This window comes from Poromitra crassiceps, assembly GCF_964638095.1.
Source record: "Poromitra crassiceps genome assembly, contig: HAP1_SCAFFOLD_315, whole genome shotgun sequence".
NCBI lineage: Eukaryota > Metazoa > Chordata > Actinopteri > Beryciformes > Melamphaidae > Poromitra > Poromitra crassiceps.
This window is the reverse complement of record NW_028152087.1, coordinates 30,280-54,040: the sequence shown is the minus strand read 5'-3', so window position 1 is coordinate 54,040 and position 23,761 is coordinate 30,280. Positions and strand designations below refer to the sequence as shown.

Sequence of the window (23,761 nt, the reverse complement as noted above, 5' to 3'; positions counted from 1 at the left end):
GTGAGATCTGCTCAGCACCTGTTTACATTGTACAGTGAGATCTGCTCAGTACCTGTTTACATTGTACAGTGAGATCTGCTCAGTACCTGTTTACATTGTACAGTGAGATCTGCTCAACACCTGTTTACATTGTACAGTGAGATCTGCTCAGTACCTGTTTACATTGTACAGTGAGATCTGCTCAGTACCTGTTTACATTGTACAGTGAGATCTGCTCAACACCTGTTTACATTGTACAGTGAGATCTGCTCAGTGCCTGTTTACATTGTACAGTGAGATCTGCTCAGTACCTGTTTACATTGTACAGTGAGATCTGCTCAGTACCTGTTTACATTGTACAGTGAGATCTGCTCAACACCTGTTTACATTGTACAGTGAGATCTGCTCAGTACCTGTTTACATTGTACAGTGAGATCTGCTCAGTACCTGTTTACATTGTACAGTGAGATCTGCTCAGTACCTGTTTACATTGTACAGTGAGATCTGCTCAGTACCTGTTTACATTGTACAGTGAGATCTGCTCAGTACCTGTTTACATTGTACAGTGAGATCTGCTCAGTACCTGTTTACATTGTACAGTGAGATCTGCTCAGTACCTGTTTACATTGTACAGTGAGATCTGCTCAGCACCTGTTTACATTGTACAGTGAGATCTGCTCAACACCTGTTTACATTGTACAGTGAGATCTGCTCAGCACCTGTTTACATTGTACAGTGAGATCTGCTCAACACCTGTTTACATTGTACAGTGAGATCTGCTCAGCACCTGTTTACATTGTACAGTGAGATGAGAAACGGCCCATGAAAAGTCACAATGAAACGCCCTTATCTGCAGTACTGCGGCTTCACTCTCAAACGTCTGTATCAGCACTTGAATAGAATCACCAAACTTGTTTTTACTGAATGCGAATAGGCATTTACATTCTCAGCCCTGGTGCCTACTTTGTGCTGATCTCTCTCTCAACACAGCATTTACTTTGTGCTGATCTCTGTCTCAACACAGCATTTACTTTGTGCTGATCTCTGTCTCAACACAGCATTTACTTTGTGCTGATCTCTGTCTCAACACAGCATTTACTTTGTGCTGATCTCTGTCTCAACACAGCATTTACTTTGTGCTGATCTCTGTCTCAACACAGCATTTACTTTGTGCTGATCTCTGTCTCAACACAGCATCTACTTTGTGCTGATCTCTGTCTCAACACAGCATTTACTTTGTGCTGATCTCTGTCTCAACACAGCATTTACTTTGTGCTGATCTCTGTCTCAACACAGCATTTACTTTGGGCTGATCTCTGTCTCAACACAGCATTTACTTTGGGCTGATCTCTGTCTCAACACAGCATTTACTTTGGGCTGATCTCTGTCTCAACACAGCATTTACTTGAAATGACTAAAAACGAACAGTTACAAATCAAAGTTTTACCACATGGGTCACGAAATGTGGTCAAAACACGGCTCAGTGTAGCGTTATTTCGAATCCCACATAGGTTACACAAAAACCACGCCCAAAAACCACGACGAGGGACATTACTGTCATTGACTGTAACGGCCCGAGGCCCGTGGATTGTATTTTCTGTTTCTCTTCCCTGTTTGCATGTGGTGTGGCTGTGTGCTTGGGTGCTGCTGAGTGAGAGTTCTTGTTTTGAGTGGATCTTTCTTCTAACAGGCGATGGCAATCAGCAGTGATTGGGCAGTGGTGGCTGTGGATTGGTCGACTCCGCAGTTCACTTCCTTTATTCACCTTATTCACCACGCCCACTTTTTTCTCTCTTCCGCGTTACACGCAATTGTATTATGCTGCCTTCCAGACACCTGGGACGTGGGTGTTTCCCAGTGGAAAAGTCCCACCCCCCACCTTCAAAGCATTCCAGAGCACAAAGGCAAAACGCAACCAAAAAACATGCCGGACCGTGACAAACTTTTTTTTGTTTGGCAAATAGCAAGACAGCTTAACAACGAGCAGAGCACCCTCCTTGCATATTTAAATGAAGATGAGGAGCAGCAATGACACATAAGGTAACAGATTCCATTATACATTTTATTTAGGCACTTAATACTTTGGACTACATACTCCATGGTTGCGGCCATTGTTGTGTGACGTCAGACAACTGATTCCCAGCCCAGTGGGGGTAGATTTTTTTCTCCCAGTTTTCAAGTCGGAGCTCCCACTTTGAGTGCCGTTCCAGCGCACTTTTCCTAATAGGAGGCCAGAAAATCCGAAGGTCCCAGTTGTCTGGAAGGCAGCATTAGTTCTTCCGGTTCAGCGCTAGTTGGCGGCCAATTTCAAAACAAAACGTCACTATAACAATGAATGAAGTTTGGCAACATTCAGAATTAAGCTACACTGCGGCCAACTTCAGTTACATGTTCATAGCGTTACTGCTGCGAGGAGCCGATGGGTGTACCCGGACGGCATTTAACGTTAGTTACAAAAGCACGTCGAGAGTGTTTTCTCACTGCCAGTAGCCTAACTACAGTAGGGTTTGACAGATAGCTAGTCCGACCGGTGTCAGCACAGCCAGCGCTCCCAGTCCTCGCTGTTCGTTAAATATTTCCAAATAGGCGTTATTCTGATAAACTGGTCACATATATGTTACGTTCTCACCCGAAAAATATTCAAACTTTGTTTTGTGTGTGCTTGAAAACAGCTTTTTGGCAAGTCTAAAAATGACTACGGTAGGCGTAATCTACTTCAGTGTCTAAAACCGGAAAGACGATTACAAAATGACGTCATGCAGAAGCGTCCTTGTATGGGCAAAGAATAAGGTGAATAGCTCCCTGGATTCAGCAAGATGGTGGGGAGAGGGCTGTGGTCATTCTCCCCCATTTGTTCCTCACTCCTCAACACCATGTTAGCTTTAGCTATGGTTTTCATTGTTGGTGCTGGAGTCTGTGTGTGCTTGCCTTCTGAGAAGCATTAGGGGTTAACTGCCATTTGTGTTATGGTTCTGTTTTCTCCTGTTTCTTTAGTTAGGGAATTAGGCTTTAGTCAACGTCTTTTGGTTATTTACTTTCTGGTAGGGATTATCTAGTGGGGGGGTGAGTGGTTTGTTTGTTTGTTTTGTTTCTTTATAGTTTTGGCATTGGTTATCCCTGAAGTCAATGCTTCTGGAACATCTTCTATATCTTTGTCAGTGTCTATGCTCGCTGTAATATTTATTATGTCAAATAAATGGTCCTTTTTAAAGCCTTGCTCTCGTGTCATGCCTTGGAACTCGGGAGTTATCTAGAGGGCATCCGGATGGCGGTGTATGTATGAAGCGCTCCATCCTACTATCCAGATCTATGACCAGCTCCGCCCCTTGTATCAGGGGCGGCTTGCGGCTTGCGGCTTGCTCCCCCCCCCCCCCCCCCCTCCTCCAGAGCTCTGTGAAGTAGCCAGCTCAGTGAGTGGGATGAGGCGAGGGAGAGAGACAGAAAGCCAGCGTGACAGATTATTATTATTATATAAATAGTCGATGTGAATTAGCGGGGAAAAAAACATCATGCAGTTTCAGTTTTTCCAAATGAAGCTCAAACCTGCTCCGTGTGTGTCGGCCAACAGGCTACGTGCTGCTGGATTGAAACGCTCATGGCTTTGATCTGATTTCATTTCTGCATAGCTTCGCACAGCACACACATTTAATGAGCATTTTTGGACGCGAGGGTCGTCCTGCTTCCCAGTATTGGACATCGCTAGGTAGGGTATCTGGATGTGGTTGCGTTCATGCCTTTGATTTAACGTTTACACAGCGTTTGTGAAGATTCACGTGCAGAACCGCAAATTCCAAGTAGCGTACCTACTCTGAAGGTAAAAACGTCTAGCTTCCTGTATTCTGTATAATTCTAGTAGGATTGATGCATTTTAGGACTGAACATAGCAAAGACCTGTTTTCTTTGTAGCGCTTGAGACTCGAGGATATCGATGCATCTGGGCGTGAATTGTAGGGTTGTTTAATTAATTACTAACGTTATGCGCAAACGATTATATGCCGTGAACGTTAGGCAGTTATCGCCCATTATGTATTTATAGCAACTTGTTTTCAGACTCTGCATGCCGTGATAGTTTGTTGAATGTCAATGTGATTCATTTAAAGCTATGCTCAGACAGTGAAGTACAGCTGTGTGGTCAGTTTTCACAACTCCCCATTGTGTGGTCATGCCCAAATTCCCCCCACCCCCGCCCCCTCTCTACTCTACACACAGAGGTGCTCCTCCCCCACCCCCGCCCCCTCTCTACTTTACACCTGGAGGTGCTCCTCCCCCAGCCCCTCTCTACTCTACACACAGAGGTGCTCCTCCCCCACCCCCGCCCCCTCTCTACTTTACACCTGGAGGTGCTCCTCCCCCAGCCCCTCTCTACTCTACACACAGAGGTGCTCCTCCCCCACCCCCGCTCTACTCTACACCTGGAGGTGCTCCTCCCCCAGCCCCTCTCTACTCTACACCTGGAGGTGCTCCTCCCCCAGCCCCTCTCTACTCTACACCTGGAGGTGCTCCTCCCCCAGCCCCTCTCTACTCTACACACAGAGGTGCTCCTCCCCCACCCCCGCCCCCTCTCTACTTTACACACAGAGGTGCTCCTCCCCCCAGCCCCTCTCTACTCTACACACAGAGGTGCTCCTCCCCCACCCCCGCCCCCTCTCTACTCTACACACAGAGGTGCTCCTCCCCCCAGCCCCTCTCTACTCTACACACAGAGGTGCTCCTCCCCCACCCCCGCCCCCTCTCTACTCTACACACAGAGGTGCTCCTCCCCCACCCCCGCCCCCTCTCTACTCTACACACAGAGGTGCTCCTCCCCCACCCCCGCCCCCTCTCTACTCTACACACAGAGGTGCTCCTCCCCCACCCCCGCCCCCTCTCTACTCTACACACAGAGGTGCTCCTCCCCCACCCCCGCCCCCTCTCTACTTTACACACAGAGGTGCTCCTCCCCCACCCCCGCCCCTCTCTACTCTACACACAGAGGTGCTCCTCCCCCACCCCCGCCCCCTCTCTACTCTACACACAGAGGTGCTCCTCCCCCACCCCCGCCCCCTCTCTACTTTACACCTGGAGGTGCTCCTCCCCCACCCCCGCCCCCTCTCTACTCTACACACAGAGGTGCTCCACATGTATGAAAGCAACATGCCTCATGTCTGAAAGGGTTAACTTCACATATCCCCCGGGTCAGGCTCAGGGCAAGCAATCCTGACCTGACCCGGAGTTCATGTCTGAAAGTGGCTTTAGAGTGCCAGCTAAGATCATCCCAAATAGTGACACCAAGAAATGTAAAGACTCTTTACCATCTCAACCTCGGTGCCATTGATTATAATAATTATTATGATTAATTATATTATAACAGGACGATGGGCCTTAGTACGGAAATCATTGACAAGCTCCTTTGTTTTAGAAGCATTAAGAATGAGGTTGTTGGCCTCAAAAGGCAGCGAAAGTTCCCCTATGCTGTCATACACCCTCACTAGAGACGTGTGTGTGTGTGTGTGTGTGTGTGTGTGTGTGTGTGTGTGTGTGTGTGTGTGTGTGTGTGTGTGTGTGTGTGTGTGAGCGTGTGTGTGCGTGTGTGTGCTCGTGCGTGTGTGCTCTATGTATAGAGCTGCTTGGGGTAACATGAGTCTGCCTGGCTTAGTTAAAGGGGCCAGTGGCCTTAGGGCACTGTAACACTAGTCTAGGTCAACAGTAGTACAGAACCATATACAACCACCACACATAATCTATAACACAGTGGTATGTGCATGTAGGGAGCTTATAGTGCAAATCAAAATTCAAAAAGGGACAACTGATAGAAAGCTGCTAGTATGTGATTTTTGATCAGGGACAGAGATGGGTGATTCTGGATAGGTCACTCTTTGGGATGGGCCATAGGCACAGCACCAGATTGCAGTTTAAATGTTGACGTGTGCCAGCCTGGAGGCGTGGCCAGAACAGCACAGCCAGCTTGGAGGCGTGGCCAGAACAGCACAGCCAGCCTGGAGGCGTGGCCAGAACAGCACAGCCAGCCTGGAGGCGTGGCCAGAACAGCACAGCCAGCCTGGAGGCGTGGCCAGAACAGCACAGCCAGCCTGGAGGCGTGGCCAGAAGAGCACAGCCAGCCTGGAGGCGTGGCCAGAACAGCACAGCCAGCCTGGAGGCGTGGCCAGAACAGCCGAGCCATCAAGTCAAGTCAAGTTTATTTGTATAGCCCTAATTCACAAGCATGTCTCAGAGGGCTTCACAGAAAATATGTCTAGCTAATTCTAGCTGACACAACAGTAGCAATTACAGTAGTAATAATAACACATTGAACAATCATATGATAGAGATATATAGAAAATATAGAAATATATGATAGAATGGGTGCCATGCTTTAGGGTAGAATGGGTGCCATGCTTTAGAATAGTGGGGGAATAGTGGGGGAGGAGAGATCAGGAAAGGGAGGAGGTGGGGAGGGTGCAGGGGAGGGAGAGCAGGGGGCATGTGTGAAAGGAGAGAGCAGGAAAGTGATGAGGTGGGGAGGGAATGGGAAATGTTGGGGAGGAGAGGAGGTGGGGAAGGAGCAGGGAAAGGGGGAAAGAGGAGAGAGCAGGAGAAGGGAGGGGGGAGGGAGAGCGGGGGGATGTGGGGGAGGAGAGAGCAGGGAAAGGGAGGAGGTGGGGAGGGAATGTGAAATGTGGGGGAGGAGAGAACAGGGAAAGAGAGGTGGGGAAGGAGCAGGGGAAGGGGGAAGGAGAAAGAGAATAGGTGCCATGCTTTAGAATAGAATGGATGCCATGCTTTAGAATAGTGGGGGAGGAGAGTTCAGGAAGGGGAGGAGGTGGGGAGGGAGAGCAGGGGGAGTATGAGAGAGAGTATGTGGAGAGAACAGGGAAAGGAGGGGATGTCATGCTTTAGAGTAGAATGGTTAGATAGATACTGTAGATAGATAGATAGATAGATAGATAGATAGATAGATAGATAGATAGATAGATAGATAGATAGATAGAGTACTTTATTAATCCCCTGGGGGAAATTCTTGTGTTACAGCAGAAGCCAATGTCAGTACATCTCAGTAAAAACCACACAAAAGAAAAAGCCAATGTCGAAAATATGTCAGACATAGAAACCATGTCAGAAACATGTCAAGAAAGCACAGCAATTAAGTTATCCTATCTACAATAACGTTAAATAAAATAAGATAAGAAAAGAAATTGCACCTGTAATTTACAGCTGTAGCAAGCACACATGTTCCATGTGGCCAAAATGGACAAAATGGACATTGTGCAACATCATTATAATTATAAAGTGACATAGGCTACAGCAACAGCAATGATGAAATGAGGGTTCACCAGCGTATCTATGGGAGGGGTATGGAGGAGAGAGGGAGAGGGAGTGTGTGCCATGCTTTAGAGTGTGAGAGAGGAGAGAGCAGGAAAAGGGGGGAGAAAATCAGACTACTCTAGCCATTACCTGGAGCTAACTAGAACACAGGGAATCTAGCTAATCTACAGCCTAGTCTGCCCTGTCCTATTCTGCTCTAGTCTGATTCTTAGCCTGAACACTATAACAGGTCTACAGCCTATAGTTAGGCGCAAGGAAACCTTTCCACCACATGGATTGCCTCAGTGACTTGTTGGCTGAGGAGGAACCTTGTGAGGGCTGATGTACTGTAGGCTCCAGGAGGAACCTTGTGAGGGCTGATGTACTGTAGGCTCCCAGCTATGGACCCCATCATCATCAGTGGGAGCACAGTCTTGATCATAACCTTGTATATCCAAATCTCAGGCATGCATGCTGGCTGGTCAAGAAAAACACAGTAAGGACCAATGTAGCATTGTATGTGACCCAAAATAGAAACCCTACAATGATGCTTCAATCAGGCCATCAGGACGTGCATAAAGCCCTGCATCAAATCAAAATGTGTGATTACATGTACTAATCTATTATTTATACACTGGGTAACTTCATACATCGACAACTCCAAACAACAGCAATGATGTGTAACTGAAAAAGTTGAACTTCAATTGAGAAATCCTGTAATGCCGTGGCTGTAATCATGTAATGCTATGTAACGGCTGTGGCAGTAAAGTGCATGTTCATCAGCCCAGCTGCTCTGTGATGCTTTATACCAAAGAATACGAAAGGGACAAGAGAGGCAAAGACCGGACACGGATGAGTCCAGCTTTCTCGGGACACCGCAGCGCTCACTGCTGTTTAGGTGACAGTTTGTATTTCACTCTCAAGTTTCACTTGGTCACTCCATGAAGTGTCCAACAGCTGACACCACAATCCCTCCATGTCTCTTCTCTACTGTAGCCACACGTTGTCATTTAAGACGGGGAGAATTTTTACTTTAAAAAAGCACCCGTCCCTAACGCACCTAACGTCCCTAATAGGGATGGGCATTTTGAATCAATTTCCATAATCGAAATTCGAAAATTAATGTTGTATTGTATTGTATATATATATATATATATATATATATATATATATATATATATATATAAATATATATATATAATTTGTTTTTTTACTCTGGTCTGGTAATAACGCTGCGCGTTCTCGGCCAGCTATAATGGCGATGCCGCTGTGTAGTAAGAATATCAGACACTAGCGCTGTGGCCAGGTAAACAAACATGTTACATGTCAGGTTACATGATGTAAGGCAATCGGCGTCTTCCAGCTTAGCTGACAGCACAAGAGTCAAATCAACAGGCCTGAGCTCGGCGCGTCCTTATAACGTCATGAGCGCGCCCGTGGTAACATCTCTTATACCATGGTCTGGGTGAATACTTGATTCTGATTGGCTGCAAGGTGTCCATTATTTTGTGATATTGTACAGTGATAATGTACACCTAGCTAAATGGTCTGTTCACCGTTCATATCAATGCGCCATAGTTTCATCAGTGTTATCAAGAGAGCTGTTTGAGCTCTATACCCCCGTTAAGGGTTAATATGACAATTTTCTAAGTTGAGAAAAAAATGTAGTCGGTCAAAGTAACTATTTAAATCACCCCTGTGTGCTCAGTTTATCAAAAATAACTCTTATTTACAATTTTGATTTTCGTTTCGGAGATTTCCCTCCCCTGACAGAAGCCGGCTCTGAGCCATTGTTTGGCAACATGGAAACGACTCTCCGGACAGAGAAAATGGGCGTGAACAGCCGAGGAAAGAGAGAGAGAGAGAGAGAGAGGGAGAGCGAGAGGAGCAGGGAAGCTTGCACTGTGTCAACAGCGCTGTGCTGTCCTCCTTTCTCTCTCTCTCCTCTCGCCTCTTCATATGCACATTTTCTCTGTCCCACAGTAAACCCTGGAGAATAATACTCATGTATAGAGTCGTTTCCATGTTGCCAAACACTATTGACAGTTTGAGCCTTCCCGCAGATGGCAAAACAAGCAGTTTTATTAGCGAACGTGTATTGACGATGCGGTGCGGGATTGCACACTGAGAGACGTCCTTGTACAAAACATACCTGGACTCCAACATACTGAAAGCAGATAGTTTTCACTCTACTCCTGCCTCGCGCCATTTACGTCTTATAAGACCCGCAGACGTTAACGCAATTCCCTGGAATGCGAGTTTAAACGACCCAGTTACATGGCGTTGCATTCTTAGACATTGCCGTTTTATTTTGTATGTTGTTACATAGGCTACAATTGGCCAAATTATTAGTTAGCTTGATTCTAGAATTGTGCCAGGTGTAGAAACTAAGCAGCCATTTTATCCAATGATAGCCTAAATCTCGAGGGGACTATTTTGTCTCGCCGGTTCTCAACTCATATTCAAGGTTATGAAAACTAGATTTTGATTGCAAAATGCATGGAAATATAAATGAATGGTCTTGTTTTGTTTCTTTGGCAAGTGACCATGGTATAAGCGGGTTAATGCACGACGAGGTGTCCATTATCACTTTTTAAGGGACTTCGCGGAGGCAACCATCCTCGGCTTCGCCTCGGACCGGTTCACGCCTCCACGTCGTCCCTTAAAAAGTGATAATGGACACCTCGTCGTGCATTAACCCTTACATAACTCATCTGTCCTGATGATGGTCGAGTTCATCCAGCTGCTCTCAGAGTCCGACGCGTGGATATTATTATTTGCCACGAGGTGTGTGTGAATTGATTCAGGTGGGTGTTAGCAGCTAAAGGCTAGCTGAGTCCATGCTGACTGCCAGAGCATGTGAGCGGAGCGGAGCGGGGGGATTTTGGCTTGAGCGGAGGGAAACAGGAGCACCCGGAGAAAATCTACACGAACACGGGGAGAACATGCAAACTCCACACAGAAAGGACCTGGGACGGACCGGGGTTAGAACCCGGGACCTTCTTGCTGTGAGGCAACAGTGCTAACCACTGAGCCACCAAGCTGCCTAATGTTGCAAGACTTGAAAAACAAAGACAGACTTCATGTCTCCCACTGACACTGCAAGTGATGAATGACTGTACAACTAGAAGAGAATTAGCCAGTGCTCACTCACAGCCTCCAGGTGGATATGAGGTGCTCACTCAGCCTCCAGGTGGAGGTGAGGTGCTCACTCAGCCTCCAGGTGGATATGAGGTGCTCACTCACAGCCTCCAGGTGGAGGTGAGGTGCTCACTCACAGCCTCCAGGTGGAGGTGAGGTGCTCTTGCAGTTTAATATCAACTTGAAACAAACTATCCCTGCTTTGTGTGAGAGTGCCTGAAGCCAATAGACTTTTTGTACTTTTCCTGTACACCTCTGGTGTAAAGGAAATGAAGGATAGAGGTTTCTGATGAGATTCACTCCTAGGCCAGCAGGGGAAAGTGTAGTCCCAGGGACAGAGACAGGGATGTCACATAGCCACAAGCCAGTACACAACATCAGCAGACACACTGAGGAGAGACAGGGACTTAGCCTGTACACAAACACAACATCAGCAGACACACTGAGGAGAGATAGGGACTTAAGGCTGAATTATACTCCAGCAAGCTCCGTGGGGGTGTGGCCCCGCGAGTCTCCGTGAGTCACCGTGCAGACCTCGCGCTGGGGGTGATGCCATTATACTCAGAAAGTGATCAGCATGTATTGTACAATCAGGTAATAGTGAGAACAGCCCGTGGGAAAGTCGCAATGAAACCCTATTATGTGCAGTACTGAGTGCGCTTTCACTCTCAAACGACCCCACATCAGCACATGAAGGAATCACCAAACTTGTTTTTACTGAAAGCCGTTTTAGTTCTCAGCCCTGATAGCCTACTCTGTGCTGCTTTTAATCTCTCTCAATAATGCTCTCAACACAACACATTTACTTGGTGAAATGACTAAAAACGAACAGTTGCAAATCAAAGTTTATAGCCTACCACATGGGTCAAGAAATGTGCCGAAAACACAGCTCAGTGTTCAGGGCTCAGTGGCTTGAAAGCGGACATGTTTGGAGAGAAGCCGTGCACTGCTCGCGCTGTTAGAAAAAAAATCATGCACAAGGCGAGCGCCAGACGGAGGTAGCGCCCAACCACGCCCAACAAATTTACGTCATTTGACGCGCCCGGCCCTCGCTCCACCCCCGCTCCCTTCACGGCAGGGTGAGCATAATACAAGCTTTAGCCTGTACACAAACACAACATCACCAGACACACTGAGGAGAGACAGGGATTTAGCCAGTACACAACATCAGCAGACACACTGAGGAGACTGGACTGTAGCGGGGCTACTGGCAGACCAGTGACAGAGAGGATTGAAGGTCAAGCTTACCTGAGGGAAGCCAGTGCAGGTCCCTGCTTGGTGGAAGGGAACACATGGTATAGGTAGTCGCTCAGTAACTTCTCATTCACTATACCTGACAGAGAGGAAGAGAGGGGAAGAAGGAATGGCATACAATTTCAATTATCAGTTGACTATCAGTATCCATATATGTCTTAAAATTAGACAAAAACAGGAAATATAATAATCTTCTCTTTATTATATAAAATAGGGTTCTGTCTGTTTGTTTAAATGTTTGTCCCACTGATGATGTCACAATGTCTATGACATCATCAGTGATGTCATCAGTAGGCTCTTTCACACCGGCCTTGAAAGCCGAAAAATGCACGGAAAATAGGATTCGCGCCGAAAGTCGTGAACGCGCTTTGGTGGTTGTTTTACGCCTTTTGTCCCGCGACGGTAGGTAGTAACGGCACCGGGTTACCTGGCAACCCGCCTCCATTTGAAAGCGTCGTCGCAGCAAGCCGGAAAAGGTGCGAATGGTCAGCTCATTCATAAAAAAATTACAGGGGAAATCACCTTATGTATCAAGAAAGTGCAGGAGTGAAGGTAAAAAAAGTAGTCTATACAATCATGACTGCAGGGGCGCCAGGAGGAATGCTCCGTGCGGTTAGGCTTTATGCTCAAATGATGTTGACATTAGTAGGTACAATTAACGGATATAATAATAAGCTTCAGAGGGCTATAGCTGTCTGTGGCGAGTTGGTCTGAGGTTATTCCCTCTCGAAATCAGCTCTGTGCATTCCCTTACAAAAACTACTAACGTTAAGTAGTCATGTGCATTTATAGCCTATACTATTCCCCCGACGAACGTTATGCAGACTGCAGCTGTTTGATATGCGGGCGGTCGTGTATCGTTCCAATTTTAGTAGGACACCATATCGATCTGCCCACCCACCATGCGAGTGCACCTATCCCCTGCTCAGCGGACTAGGAGGAGGGAAGTCTTGTTGTTGAATGAATTCGTTCATCATACAGTAGCCTAGGCTACACTAACCTATGAAAATATTAATTTGGGCTAGGAGGAGCAGCCAGGAAATCCCTCCGCTCGCCTTTCAATCCGGGGGAGCAGGGGATTTCACCTGAAAGTACACAGCAGCACGGGAATGTGGCCCTGCTGCTTGGCTCTGTGTGAAAGCAATTTCTGTGGCGAGGGTGCGGGCTTTGCGGGACTCCTAAACGGCAATTTTTGCGCGATCTGTGTGTGAAAGAGCCTATTCATAGCTTTCAAGGGGCGTTACGTGCTGCCGGGAACACCCACCTGGCGGTCAAAAAAAAAACTTGTTCATTCCGCTGGCCGCCTCGACTAGTTTCTCACGCTGTGTTTGTTCAGCCAAAATGCCGGATACCTGTTGTGCTATCGGTTGCACTAACCGACGAGGAGACACGCCTGGCTTGTGCTTTTACAGAATCCCGTCGGAGAAAGAAAACTCAGACAGGAGGAGGTTGTGGATTTGTGCGATTAGACGTGGTTCAGTCGCTGGGGAGGGCAAATGGCTTTTTTTCTACCATCAAAGTACACACGTTTTTGCGCCAACATTTCATCAAAGGTAAGCTCAAGTAACGTTAACGGGGTATTTTAATCATTATTGTAACGTTACTTGAGCTTACCTTTGATGAAATGTTGGCCGCAAAGACGTGTGTACAAACGGCTGAACAAACACAGCGTGAGAAACTAGTCGACTCGGGTGGCAGTGGAATGAACAAGTTTTTTGACCGCCAGGTGGGCGTTCCCGGCAGCACGTAACGCCCCTTGAAAGCTATGAATAGACACCTTTGATCAAAATCATCTTATGACATCATAGGCACTGACGATGTCATAGGCATTGTGACATCATCAGTGATGTCATAGGCATTGTGATGCACATGCCAATAGAGAAGGCGAGGCTACACAGCAGCCGAGCTGCGGACGAGGCTGAAGTTGAGCAAATGTGCACTGAGTGACGTCACTTGAGCACTCCATGATGTGATCAGTGATGGTCACTCGAGCAATTGTGATGTCATCAGTGATGCGAAGTTGGGCAATTGAGGGCTGCGCATGCCAATAGTGCAGGCGAGGCCTTTTTTTGGGCTGTAAAATAGCTGTTATCTGGCAACCCTGCTACCAGCATGGGAGAACAGCAATGGGAATGGTGACAAACAACTCTGTCAACAAGTGGAGTAGCTGCAGCGACAGCTCCGCCTCGAGTCGTTGAAAATTAAAACGGTAAAAGTCTGTTATGGGGGTACTTTTCATTTGAGGCAAATCAGCAGGGATTAATAAAAGATTCACAAAAACCAGAGAAGGCTGGCATTGCTGTGCCCAATGTTATGACTGTATACTTCTAAATGCTATAGGCTACCATGGTAACATGTAACCGTACCCTGCCTCTCATTTTTTAAGCTCTGCGTAGTTACCATCCTGAACGTTCAGTCTGTCATCTTGTCGTCATCAAAATATGTCAGTTTTACATGTCACCAATCACCATGTCAGTAACTTTTTTTTTTTTTTTATGATGCTATTACAGATACAGGCTTCATGAACAACATTCAGAGAGCCTAGCATTTATCTGCAGCTACACATACATATATGTGAGACTGATTAAGTATGATAAATAGAAGTCCTTGAGTTTTAGGGTCTCGTGCTGAGGAGGTGCTTGTTCAGTCTCTTCTTGAAGGCATCAACACTGCTTGATGTAATGTCTCCAACAACCACGGGGGGAAGGCTGTTCCATGTTGCTATGGCAGAGTGGAGAAAGCTCCTGTCCAGGCATTTGGTGTTTGCCCTGGGCAGTGACAGGGCATGGTTGGGTGGGAGCCTCCGGGTGGTTCGACCTGTGGGTAATCTGAGTGTGTGTGTGTGTGTGTGTGTGTGTGTGTGTGTGTGTGTGTGTGTGTGTGTGTGTGTGTGTGTGTGTGTGTGTGTGTGTGTGTGTGTGTGTGTGTGTGTGTGTGTGTGTGTGTGTGTGTGTGTGTGTGTGTGTGTGTGTGTGTGTGTGTGTGTGTGTGCGTCCGTGCGTGCAGCCTCTGTTGTTTTCACACAGTAATAAACTACATCTAATAACTGAAATCTCAATTCCCCCTTCACAGTATGAGCCAAAGGAGGATTTGGACCAGGAGAGGCAGGAGCAAAGTCAGCAGCAGCAAACACAGCCAACCATAACAGAAGCTTTTCAGATGCACAGAAAATATGCTACATGCCACTTTTTCAAATGTTTGTATGTTGAAGTACACGGCATTTATTGTTTGTTTTTGCCCTGGTATCAAAATGGTATCGAGAATTGTGGAATTTCACTGGTATTGATATCTAAATTTCTGGTATCGTGACATCCACAACTGTAGCCTTATCTGTATATCTGCTCAAAATCTTGCAGCAGTCCTTACCTATAGTTTCAAATTTGTCAGTGTGTTATTTGCATATAATCGTTGTCTTAGATTTGTCCATTGTTTCATGTCATTAGAGGTGCAATATGTAAGATGTTGACTGTCCCAAAGCACAACATGTGCATAATAAACCTGCAGGGGGGTTGATAGCATTGTTGACCATTTGTTGATTAAAAATTCTAATTTGGGTATTCAAATTGATGATATGACTGTAGGTATTTTTTTATATGCTGATGATATTGTTTTACTAGCCGAATGTGAACAAGATCTGCAGAAGATGTTAATTGGTTTCAGATTGGTGTAAAAAATGGAGACTTGTGATAAATCAGGAGAAAACGAAAATTGTTCATTTCAGAAAACACTCTGTACAAAGAAGTTCATTTGTATTTAATTTTGGATCAAATACATTGACCTATGCAAATCAGTATAAGTATCTTGGCTTGACATTGGACGATCACCTGACCTTCAACCCAGCTATAGGCACTCTATCAGACTCAGCTGGTAGAGCTTTGGGCTCTGTACTGAACAAAGTCAAAAACTGTAGAGACCTAGGTTTTAAGTCATTTACTCAATTGTATAGATCCTGTGTATGTCCTGTTTCAGACTATGCAGCTGGGGTCTGGGGCTTTAACGAACAGACCAAATCTAACACAGTACAATACAGGGCTATTCGCTCCTTTTTGAGAGTTCATAAACGTTCTCCAATAGCAGCCATTTGTGGAGACATGGGCTGGGAACCGTCCAATGTCAGGCATAAATGTGAAATGCTTCGTTTATGGAACAGACTGGTAAATATGCCTGATTATAGGCTGACGAGAAAGATTTTCAATTGGGAAACATCAAAACTATCTCCCTGGGCCAGTGAGGTGAAATCTTTATTTTATATTTCTGATTTGTCATTCATATTTCATAATAGACTACGTTGTAATATTCAAGAAATTAAAAAAGCTTTCTTCCAATTACATAAAGAAAAATGGAGTATAGAAATATGGAATAAGCCTAAATTAAGAACTTATTGTCTTATAAAAAATATTTATGAAGTAGAAAAATATGTTGAACAAAATCTATCCAAAACACAAAGATCTCTCTGTGCCCAGCTACGCTCAGGTACCTTGCCTCTTGCCATAGAGACAGGTAGGTTTACCGGTGTACCTGAGGAACAGAGACTTTGCCTGTTCTGTGATCTAGAACAGATTGAAAATGAGATTCATTTTATGTTCTTCTGTCCTCTGTATGATGAATTTAGACATGTGCTTTTCGAGAAAATGAGCTGGCTATATAATGATTTTTTTTATTTGGATGATTATAAAAAATTGGAATTATGTTTTAGAAAGGGAGCATTCCATGCAGCCAATTTCATTTCTAAAGCCTGGGAAAAGAGAAAAAATATGCTGTATATTTGATTTGAGTTTTATAATGTGTACGTTTGTGTATATGTATCCAGTGTGGATATGTTTATATATGCATACACATTGTGTGTGTGTATATGTATGCATACATACTGTATGTTTATGTCAAGTTGTTTACACACCTTGCAAGATTGTTGTCTTTAGTGTCTTATAAGCCCATGCGGGCTGGGCACCCTGTGTGCACGACACTTGAATAAAAATATCTATCTATCTATCTGTTGACCAATAACAGTCCTTGAATTTGATTTCTTGATTTTGTCACATTTCTGCCTTTCAATACTCACTTTCTGCCCCGTGCTCTTCTCTCTGTCTTTGGAAGCTGCGTGGTGAAATGACGTGTTGGTGGGCAAGTAGCCTAATGTAATCATCAGTGTACGTCTGACCACCGTGTAACAGCGCTAACATCGACTACCGCAGCAAGCCTGAGATGTACACGAAAAATGTCAATGTTGTTGCAAATGTCTTGGCTGCCGATAGAGGTGAATAAAAGGCATCATGGGTTATGTGTCTGTATCTTACCTGTACATATGAGACTATAGTATGTACTACAGACTATAGTCTCATAGCCGCACATCATACACTACTGTACCTGTGGCTTTAGGCTTGTCTGTGTCTGAAGCCAGTCTGTAGTTTCGGCGGGTCAGGGCAGTACCGCCCCCCTTAGAGCTCATGCTGCCTGGCTGGAGTCACCTGGGCCATACACGGCTGCAAAACAAAGACAAACACGTTTCAAGGAATTCAGAATAGGCTTGTTTTATTCTCCAAGCTATGAGGAAAGACAAGGAAAGAGCAGTCCCAACAGCCCGACTTTGGGGGACGTCCCCTGTATATCCAGGTTTGGTTGGCATGACAACACTGTTCTCTCTTCTTTTCCCCCTGGCGTTTGAGGCAGGTATTTCCCAAATGAGTTGTGTTCAACAACACACAAACTTGGACACACGTTACAAATCATGCTGCCTGATTTATTTCACAACACTACTCTCCTCAACCTCCAGCAGAGAGAACACACACAGCGATCTGCATAGCAGACAACTATAATAGTAATGCATTATACAAACCATTTGTGTATTTGGCAGAATAACTGGTACAAAGGCTCCATAGACAGCTGTCATGATGAGATTGCAGTTAGTGTTACACCTGAAACATACTTAAGTACCTGCTGTGGTAACTTCAAAGATTGTTACTAGTATATTAAGTAAGTAGGCACGCATGAGACCTACAATGTCCTACTAGTCTAATCCTCCTCTTGGCCTTTTAACATCACTTCTGTGTGCATTGGATGCATTTACAAGGTTGTCTTCTCTACAGCTCCAAGATCCAAGGTAAGGTGCTGACTACAAAGAGAGGTTTCCTTGTCTGTTGGTTCTCTGCATACCTATGCCCATTCTCAAAAAGCACCTATGTGTTTTGCAATTGGACTATAAAATAGCCAGGTTATCCAGGTTCATCAGTTTTGCAGTTCTCCTCTGGCTGACCGACAGGTTGCTGTTTGCTTACACTGGGACACAGGTTTGAATCCAGTCTGTTACAGCAACTGGAGCTAGTTCGGTGTTGTCAGAGGCACGCTGGAAAATAGTGGCTTGGCACAAGCTAGCTAGTAACTAGCTTAGTTAGCTCCTGCCTGGACTAGTATGACAATGACATGTGATCAAGTCACATAATGTTCCATCAACACTGCAGAGTAGTGAGGCAGCTTAGATACCAGCAGTGTGATGAGCTCAGAACCAGCAAGTCGAACCTCGGCTAGCTAGCCTGCTAGTTAGCGAAGCTGCCCCTGCAAGCCCGAATGCACCTTCTCTGCTTACAGACATAACGTTAGTTGCCCGCTAAAATGCAATTATATGTCATTATTATAACATCCGTTGGTTGCACTGGCTGTCGCCTGAACCAAATCGCAAGACACATCCACAGCACTGCATCTTGCATAGCATTGATACTAGCTATGTGGCTAAAGACTCAGTGACAGCCACAGAAACACTGGCTGTATTTGGGCTTGCTGAGCAGTGGAGTCGATGCAAGCCAGCTGACAGCAACACTTACCGCTGTGTTCTTTTTAGACGAACCTCTCCTCCAGTTAAAATGTCCCCGATGTTTTGTTTATTTTCACTAAGTCAAAACGGATGTGTTACACAGGCTGTTGTCGTGTGTAATAAAAGCTATTTTCTGCCACAACAGTCCTCTGCTTGTCAAACGGTTCCCACGTCACGGAGCGTCAGTTGGTACAAAATACGTCGGTTCCGGCAGAACGCGAATGCAAACATGGTCTGAATAAAATGTGATAATAAAGCACCCGTTGCATAGATCCATGGTTACAAACAGTGATGTAGTGGCAAAATAAAATGGGGCTAACCTGAGTTAAAGTCGCTAATCACACAGACAAACAACTACCGATAAATAAATGTAGCCTGCATGGGGAAAAAGTCACGATCTGATCATAATTGTTTCAGCTTGACTCTCATTCAGATTCAGTTGTTTTCTCTCAGCCTAGTGAGCCTACCATAAATAAATAAATAAATAAATAAATAAATAAATAAATAAATAAATAAATAAATAAATACATAAATAAATACATACATACATACATACATAAATAAATACATAAATAAATAAAGGGCACTATAATGTGTATGTATATGTATATATATATATATATATATATATATATATATATATACAGTGTTGGGGGTAACTCATTACAAAAGTAACATATTACATGTAATATATTATTTTTAGCAGTAACTCAGTAATATAACTTATTACTTATAGGATGTCAGTAGGCTAATATTATAGCAGTTACTTTGTCAAGTAACTCAAGTTACAAATTGAGTTATTATTATCTTTTAAATCAAAGCACATATTTAAAAAAGATACAACCATTTCCTAATCAAACTGTGTGTTTTTATGCAAATAACCACTATAGATGAGAAGGAAACTATAAAAAAAAAAGATAAAAAAGGAAAAGAACAACATTTAGAATCTTGGATTGTTTACACTGACTTCAAGGCGGTTGAAATTATTTTCCGGGGATGGTTCCGGGGCGGCCATGTTATTCTGCTGCTGCTGTTATTTTGGTGAAAGTAATGCAAAAGTAGTGTAATAAGCAGTGTTGGGAAATTTACTGAAAATTGGTAATTAGTTACAGTTACTAGTTACTTCTCTCAAAAGGTAATTTAATTACTTTAAAGTTACCAGTTACTTCAAAGTAATTAGTTACTAGGGAAAGTAACTTTTGCATTACTTTTAAAAGTCCGCTTCGATTGTTATTAATGCACACATTATGTTAGTGTTGCTGTGCCACAGTGTGGCATTGAACATTCGCTTATTGGGGAGGCTTATAGCCTATCAAGGTCCTTAGCCTCTGGGACTCTGGCTGCAGCTCTCTCCCCGGACTAGGTCTGAGGATCAGAAACTGGGTAATCCTCTGAAGTTGTCCGTTATTTTCATGTCCTAAAGTAACTAGTAACTAGCCCAGTTACTATTTTAGTAACTGTAACTGAGTTACTGAATTTGAAAAAGTAATTAGTTAGATTACTAGTTACTGAAAAAGGTAGTTAAGTTACAGTAACTAGTTACTTAGTAACTAGTTACTTAGTAACTAGTTACTCCCAACACTGGTAATAAGTAACGAGTTACTCTACACAGACAGTAATATTGTAAAGTAACGTATTACTTTCAAATGAAAGTAATTAGTAATATGTAGTATATTACATTTTGAAAGTAACTTGCCCAACATTGTATATATAGGTCTACTGTATATGTGTGTGTGTGTGTGTGTGTGTGTGTGTGTGTGTGTGTGTGTGTGTGTGTGTGTGTGTGTGTGTGTGTGTGTGTGTGTGTGTGTGTGTGTGTGTGTGTGTGTGTGTGTGTTCGTCAGAGTTCGTTACAGGTTTGAAAGACCCAGACTCTGGTTCGCATTCGGGGTTCAGGTATGAACCTGGCTCAGATCTCGAAGCTCGCGTTGTCGCAGTATTTGTAAGGGTATGTCGGAGGTCCCTCTCGCTCTCCCATAACCCGCACCTCCTAAGCCCTCGTTCACACAGGACGCCGAACGTATACAGAACTGAAGTTTGAAGCGGGCACAAGCTGAATGTACGCCTTACCGTTCACACAAGACGCCTTCTCTTTTCCTCTCAGAGCCTACTCTCACGCCTTGAACCCGCTCACAACTCCCAATGGCTTCATGCCTCACGGCTTCACGGCTTCAGCGTCAAGCTTGGAAATTCGGCGTCAGTCCTGAGTGATCGCTTCGGCGTGGCGTGAGCATGGCTTCGGCACGGCGTCAGCGTGGGACGCGCGCGGGTGGTGTGAACGGCTTCGCCTGTTAACAAGGACGCCGAAATGAAACTTGTGGGTAAAGCGTAGGTAGCCTACAGCTTCGGTTGAGCGTTGCTTCGGCATGCTGTGTGAATGGGGGCTAAGTCAATGGTTCTCAACTGGTCTAGCCTCACAACCCACATTTTTCCTTAATGATTAAGTCGTGACCCAATTTTCAGAATTTAGCCTAAATTTTTAGCGTCATTTAGCCTCCTTCACAACAAGCCAGCAGGGCATGTTGGTACTAATGGATGCCTTAGGACGGTCTTCTCATTTCATATGGTACCAGTATCTTCACTCTGGTTTTCAAAATGAGCCCGCTAAAGCCTCTGAAAGACAGTCATGTTGGCTGCGGATGCCAGCGTGAATAGAAGAACTTTTTTCTCATGCACACATATGCAACCCACTCAAAACGGCCCCGCGACCCACTTTTGGGTCCCGACCCACCAGTTGAGAAACACTGTTCTAAGTTAAGGCTCCATCTGGGCCCTTCTTGAACTAACTTCTTTCTCTCTTACTAACACTTACTAACTTAACTTTACCACTATTCCTTCAGAAGTTGTAGTTGTCATAGACTGTGTTGCATAGTTGATTGCTCTATTGCTGACAAAAATGTGTTATTGTAAGTCGCTTTGGATAAAAGCGTCTCCCAAATGACGTAATGTAATGTAATGTAATGTAAGTTGTCTTGGGTTGAAGCCCGCCTTGGATTCCTGTTTCATTCATACTGGTTGTCCTCTTCCCTGGATATCGAAGCCATAGACCAGAACTAAAACACTGCACTGGTCCTGGAGCGTGTGCTACAGTGTTGCATACTGCCGATGATGTCACAGTCCTATTGTGATGTCATCGGAGATGGTGACATTCCCATTGTGATGGCATCGGTGATGATGTCATACTTGACTATGACATCATCGGCAAGAACATATCTCACATGATGTCACAGGTAGCATTGTGAGGTCATCGATGCAGTGATGACCATGAGCATCACCGAAGTCTCATCCAGAAACAGCTTCCAGGGACCTAGCTGGACCCAAGAAGCCCAGAATCTGCTCCGGGGGCCGGCCGGCCAATTGGTGTTGATGCAAAACCTTTAAAACAATGTGAGACTTGGCGTGTTATTGAATAATAACTCTCGTGAGTTCTTCTGTCTCTTGTTTAACGTGACATTTATTTAGACTGCTCTCAGCATGAGTAGCACACACCTCTCTGGTCCTCACATCAGTGTAGCGGCTCGGAGGGTCCAGGCTTGAGGATTCTCAATGACTTGAAGCTGTCTGTATTTCCAAGCATTGGCGCCCTCTTGTGGAAATAAATGATAAACGAATTTGTAAATTCTGTTTCTTTCCATCGCAAATTACATGAGATATCAGATATCAGATATAAGATATCAGACAATAAAAATAGTAGACAAGTGAGGTGGGAAGGATTGAAGGAAGCAAGGAATAAAGAAGGGAGGGAGGAAGAGAATAATGAAGGAAACATTTCTACTGCATAAATCAAAGCTTGAGGACCACACCAGGATAAATAAAATAAATAAATAAACAAATAAATAAACAAATAAACAAACAAATAAATAAATAAATAGATGGATACTGGATAGATAAAGTCAGGCGATAGCAGCCAGCCAATAAAAAAATGCATCAAGTAGCCTACAATAAGATGACTATGAACTCACTCGAAATGAAGAGATGAGAGAGAAGAAGAGATTGACAGAGATCGATGGAGATCAGTATGGATTATGGAAATGTAAAGATAGAGCTTCCTATTCTGAAATCATAATGGGTAGTGTCCTCTAGTAGTGTCCTCTAGTAAGAGAGTGGCGTCAGCGGAGGACCAAAATGCGAGACTCATTAGCCAATGAACAGCCAGGAATGGGTCTCGCGCTACAGGACCTTACTTCCTGGAACTCTTGAGAGTAAAAAACTGGTCCATTGGGGTGAATGGAGATGTCGTCGGAACTCTTCTATTATACGATTCTAGTAATGGGTTGTGATTAGTCTGGGCACCTTTCACCCCGCTTTTTGTCATGGGGGCGTAAACCACGGAACCAGAATGAAAACCGGAAGGCAGTGCATCAAAAAAAACGTCTTTGTTGCCGTTAGCTTGACGTCTCTTTCCTCGATTAATTGTCTGATGCAAAGCTTCTGTATTGGCTTAAAAGATGTGAGATTGTGACTCCGCAATGTTTCTAAAAGAACTTCTTCAAAAACTTCGTTCGGTACGTCCATCGTTTGTTTTGTTGTTTGCCGTTCTGATACTTGTGTCAAATTGTCAAGTTAACGTAAAAGTTGACGAGCTAGAAACGCTGCCCTTCCTGTCTAGGGCGGGCTCTAGGCCGGAATCAGGTAGGGTGACAAAATCAATTGTGAACGGAAGCCAGGCTCACCGTAACCTCGCGTCACCAGGCTCTTCTCGGCGAGAAAGAGCCTGGCTCCCGCCCACAATTGATTTTGTCACCCTACTGGTTCCGGCCTAGAGCCCGCCCTAGACCGGATGGCAGCGTTTCTAGCTCGTCAACTTTCACGTTAACTTGACAATTTGACCCAAGTATCAGAACGGCAAACAACAAAACAAAAGATGGACGTACCGAAGTTCTTTTAGAAACATTGCGGATTCACAATCTCACATCTTTTAAGCCAATACAGAAGCTTTGCATCAGACAATTAATCGAGGGAAGAGACATCAAGCTAACAGCAACACAGATGTTTTTTGGCGCACTGCCTTCCGGTGTCCATTCTGGTTCCGTGGTTTACGCCCCATGACAAAAAGCGGGGTGGAAGGTGCCCAGACTAGGCTCACCGAGATGAGCCTGGTGACGCGAGGTTAGGTTGTGATTTTCCCTTTCGCTGAATGGCCAGTACACGACTCGCCCTCAACGGGATGTTCCATCCTAGAATCGCGAGGCTTTCCTAGAAAGAAATGTACAATTTTGACGCGATCATAACACGTTTTACCCCTGTTCACACACTTATGATCGAAACACATACAGCAAGTATAATTCAAAGTGGACGGTT

General features: G+C 44.8%; 1 protein-coding gene across 1 annotated transcript in view; it reads right to left on the bottom strand.

The window, feature by feature from the left end:
• The window catches only part of LOC310771034 (E3 ubiquitin-protein ligase RNF123-like), a gene marked incomplete at its 3' end in the record, with an annotated part of 155,599 nt that extends 138,463 nt beyond the window's left edge, over positions 1-17,136 (bottom strand). Inside the window, exons 1-2 of the mRNA XM_083663714.1 lie at positions 17,020-17,136; positions 11,650-11,734 (exon numbers count right to left, since the gene is read on the bottom strand). Coding sequence (XP_083519840.1) covers positions 11,650-11,734; positions 17,020-17,101 — 167 coding nt within the window. The 5' untranslated portion in view covers positions 17,102-17,136. The remainder of the gene's footprint in view (positions 1-11,649; positions 11,735-17,019) is intronic.
• Positions 17,137-23,761: the final 6,625 nt, after the last annotated feature.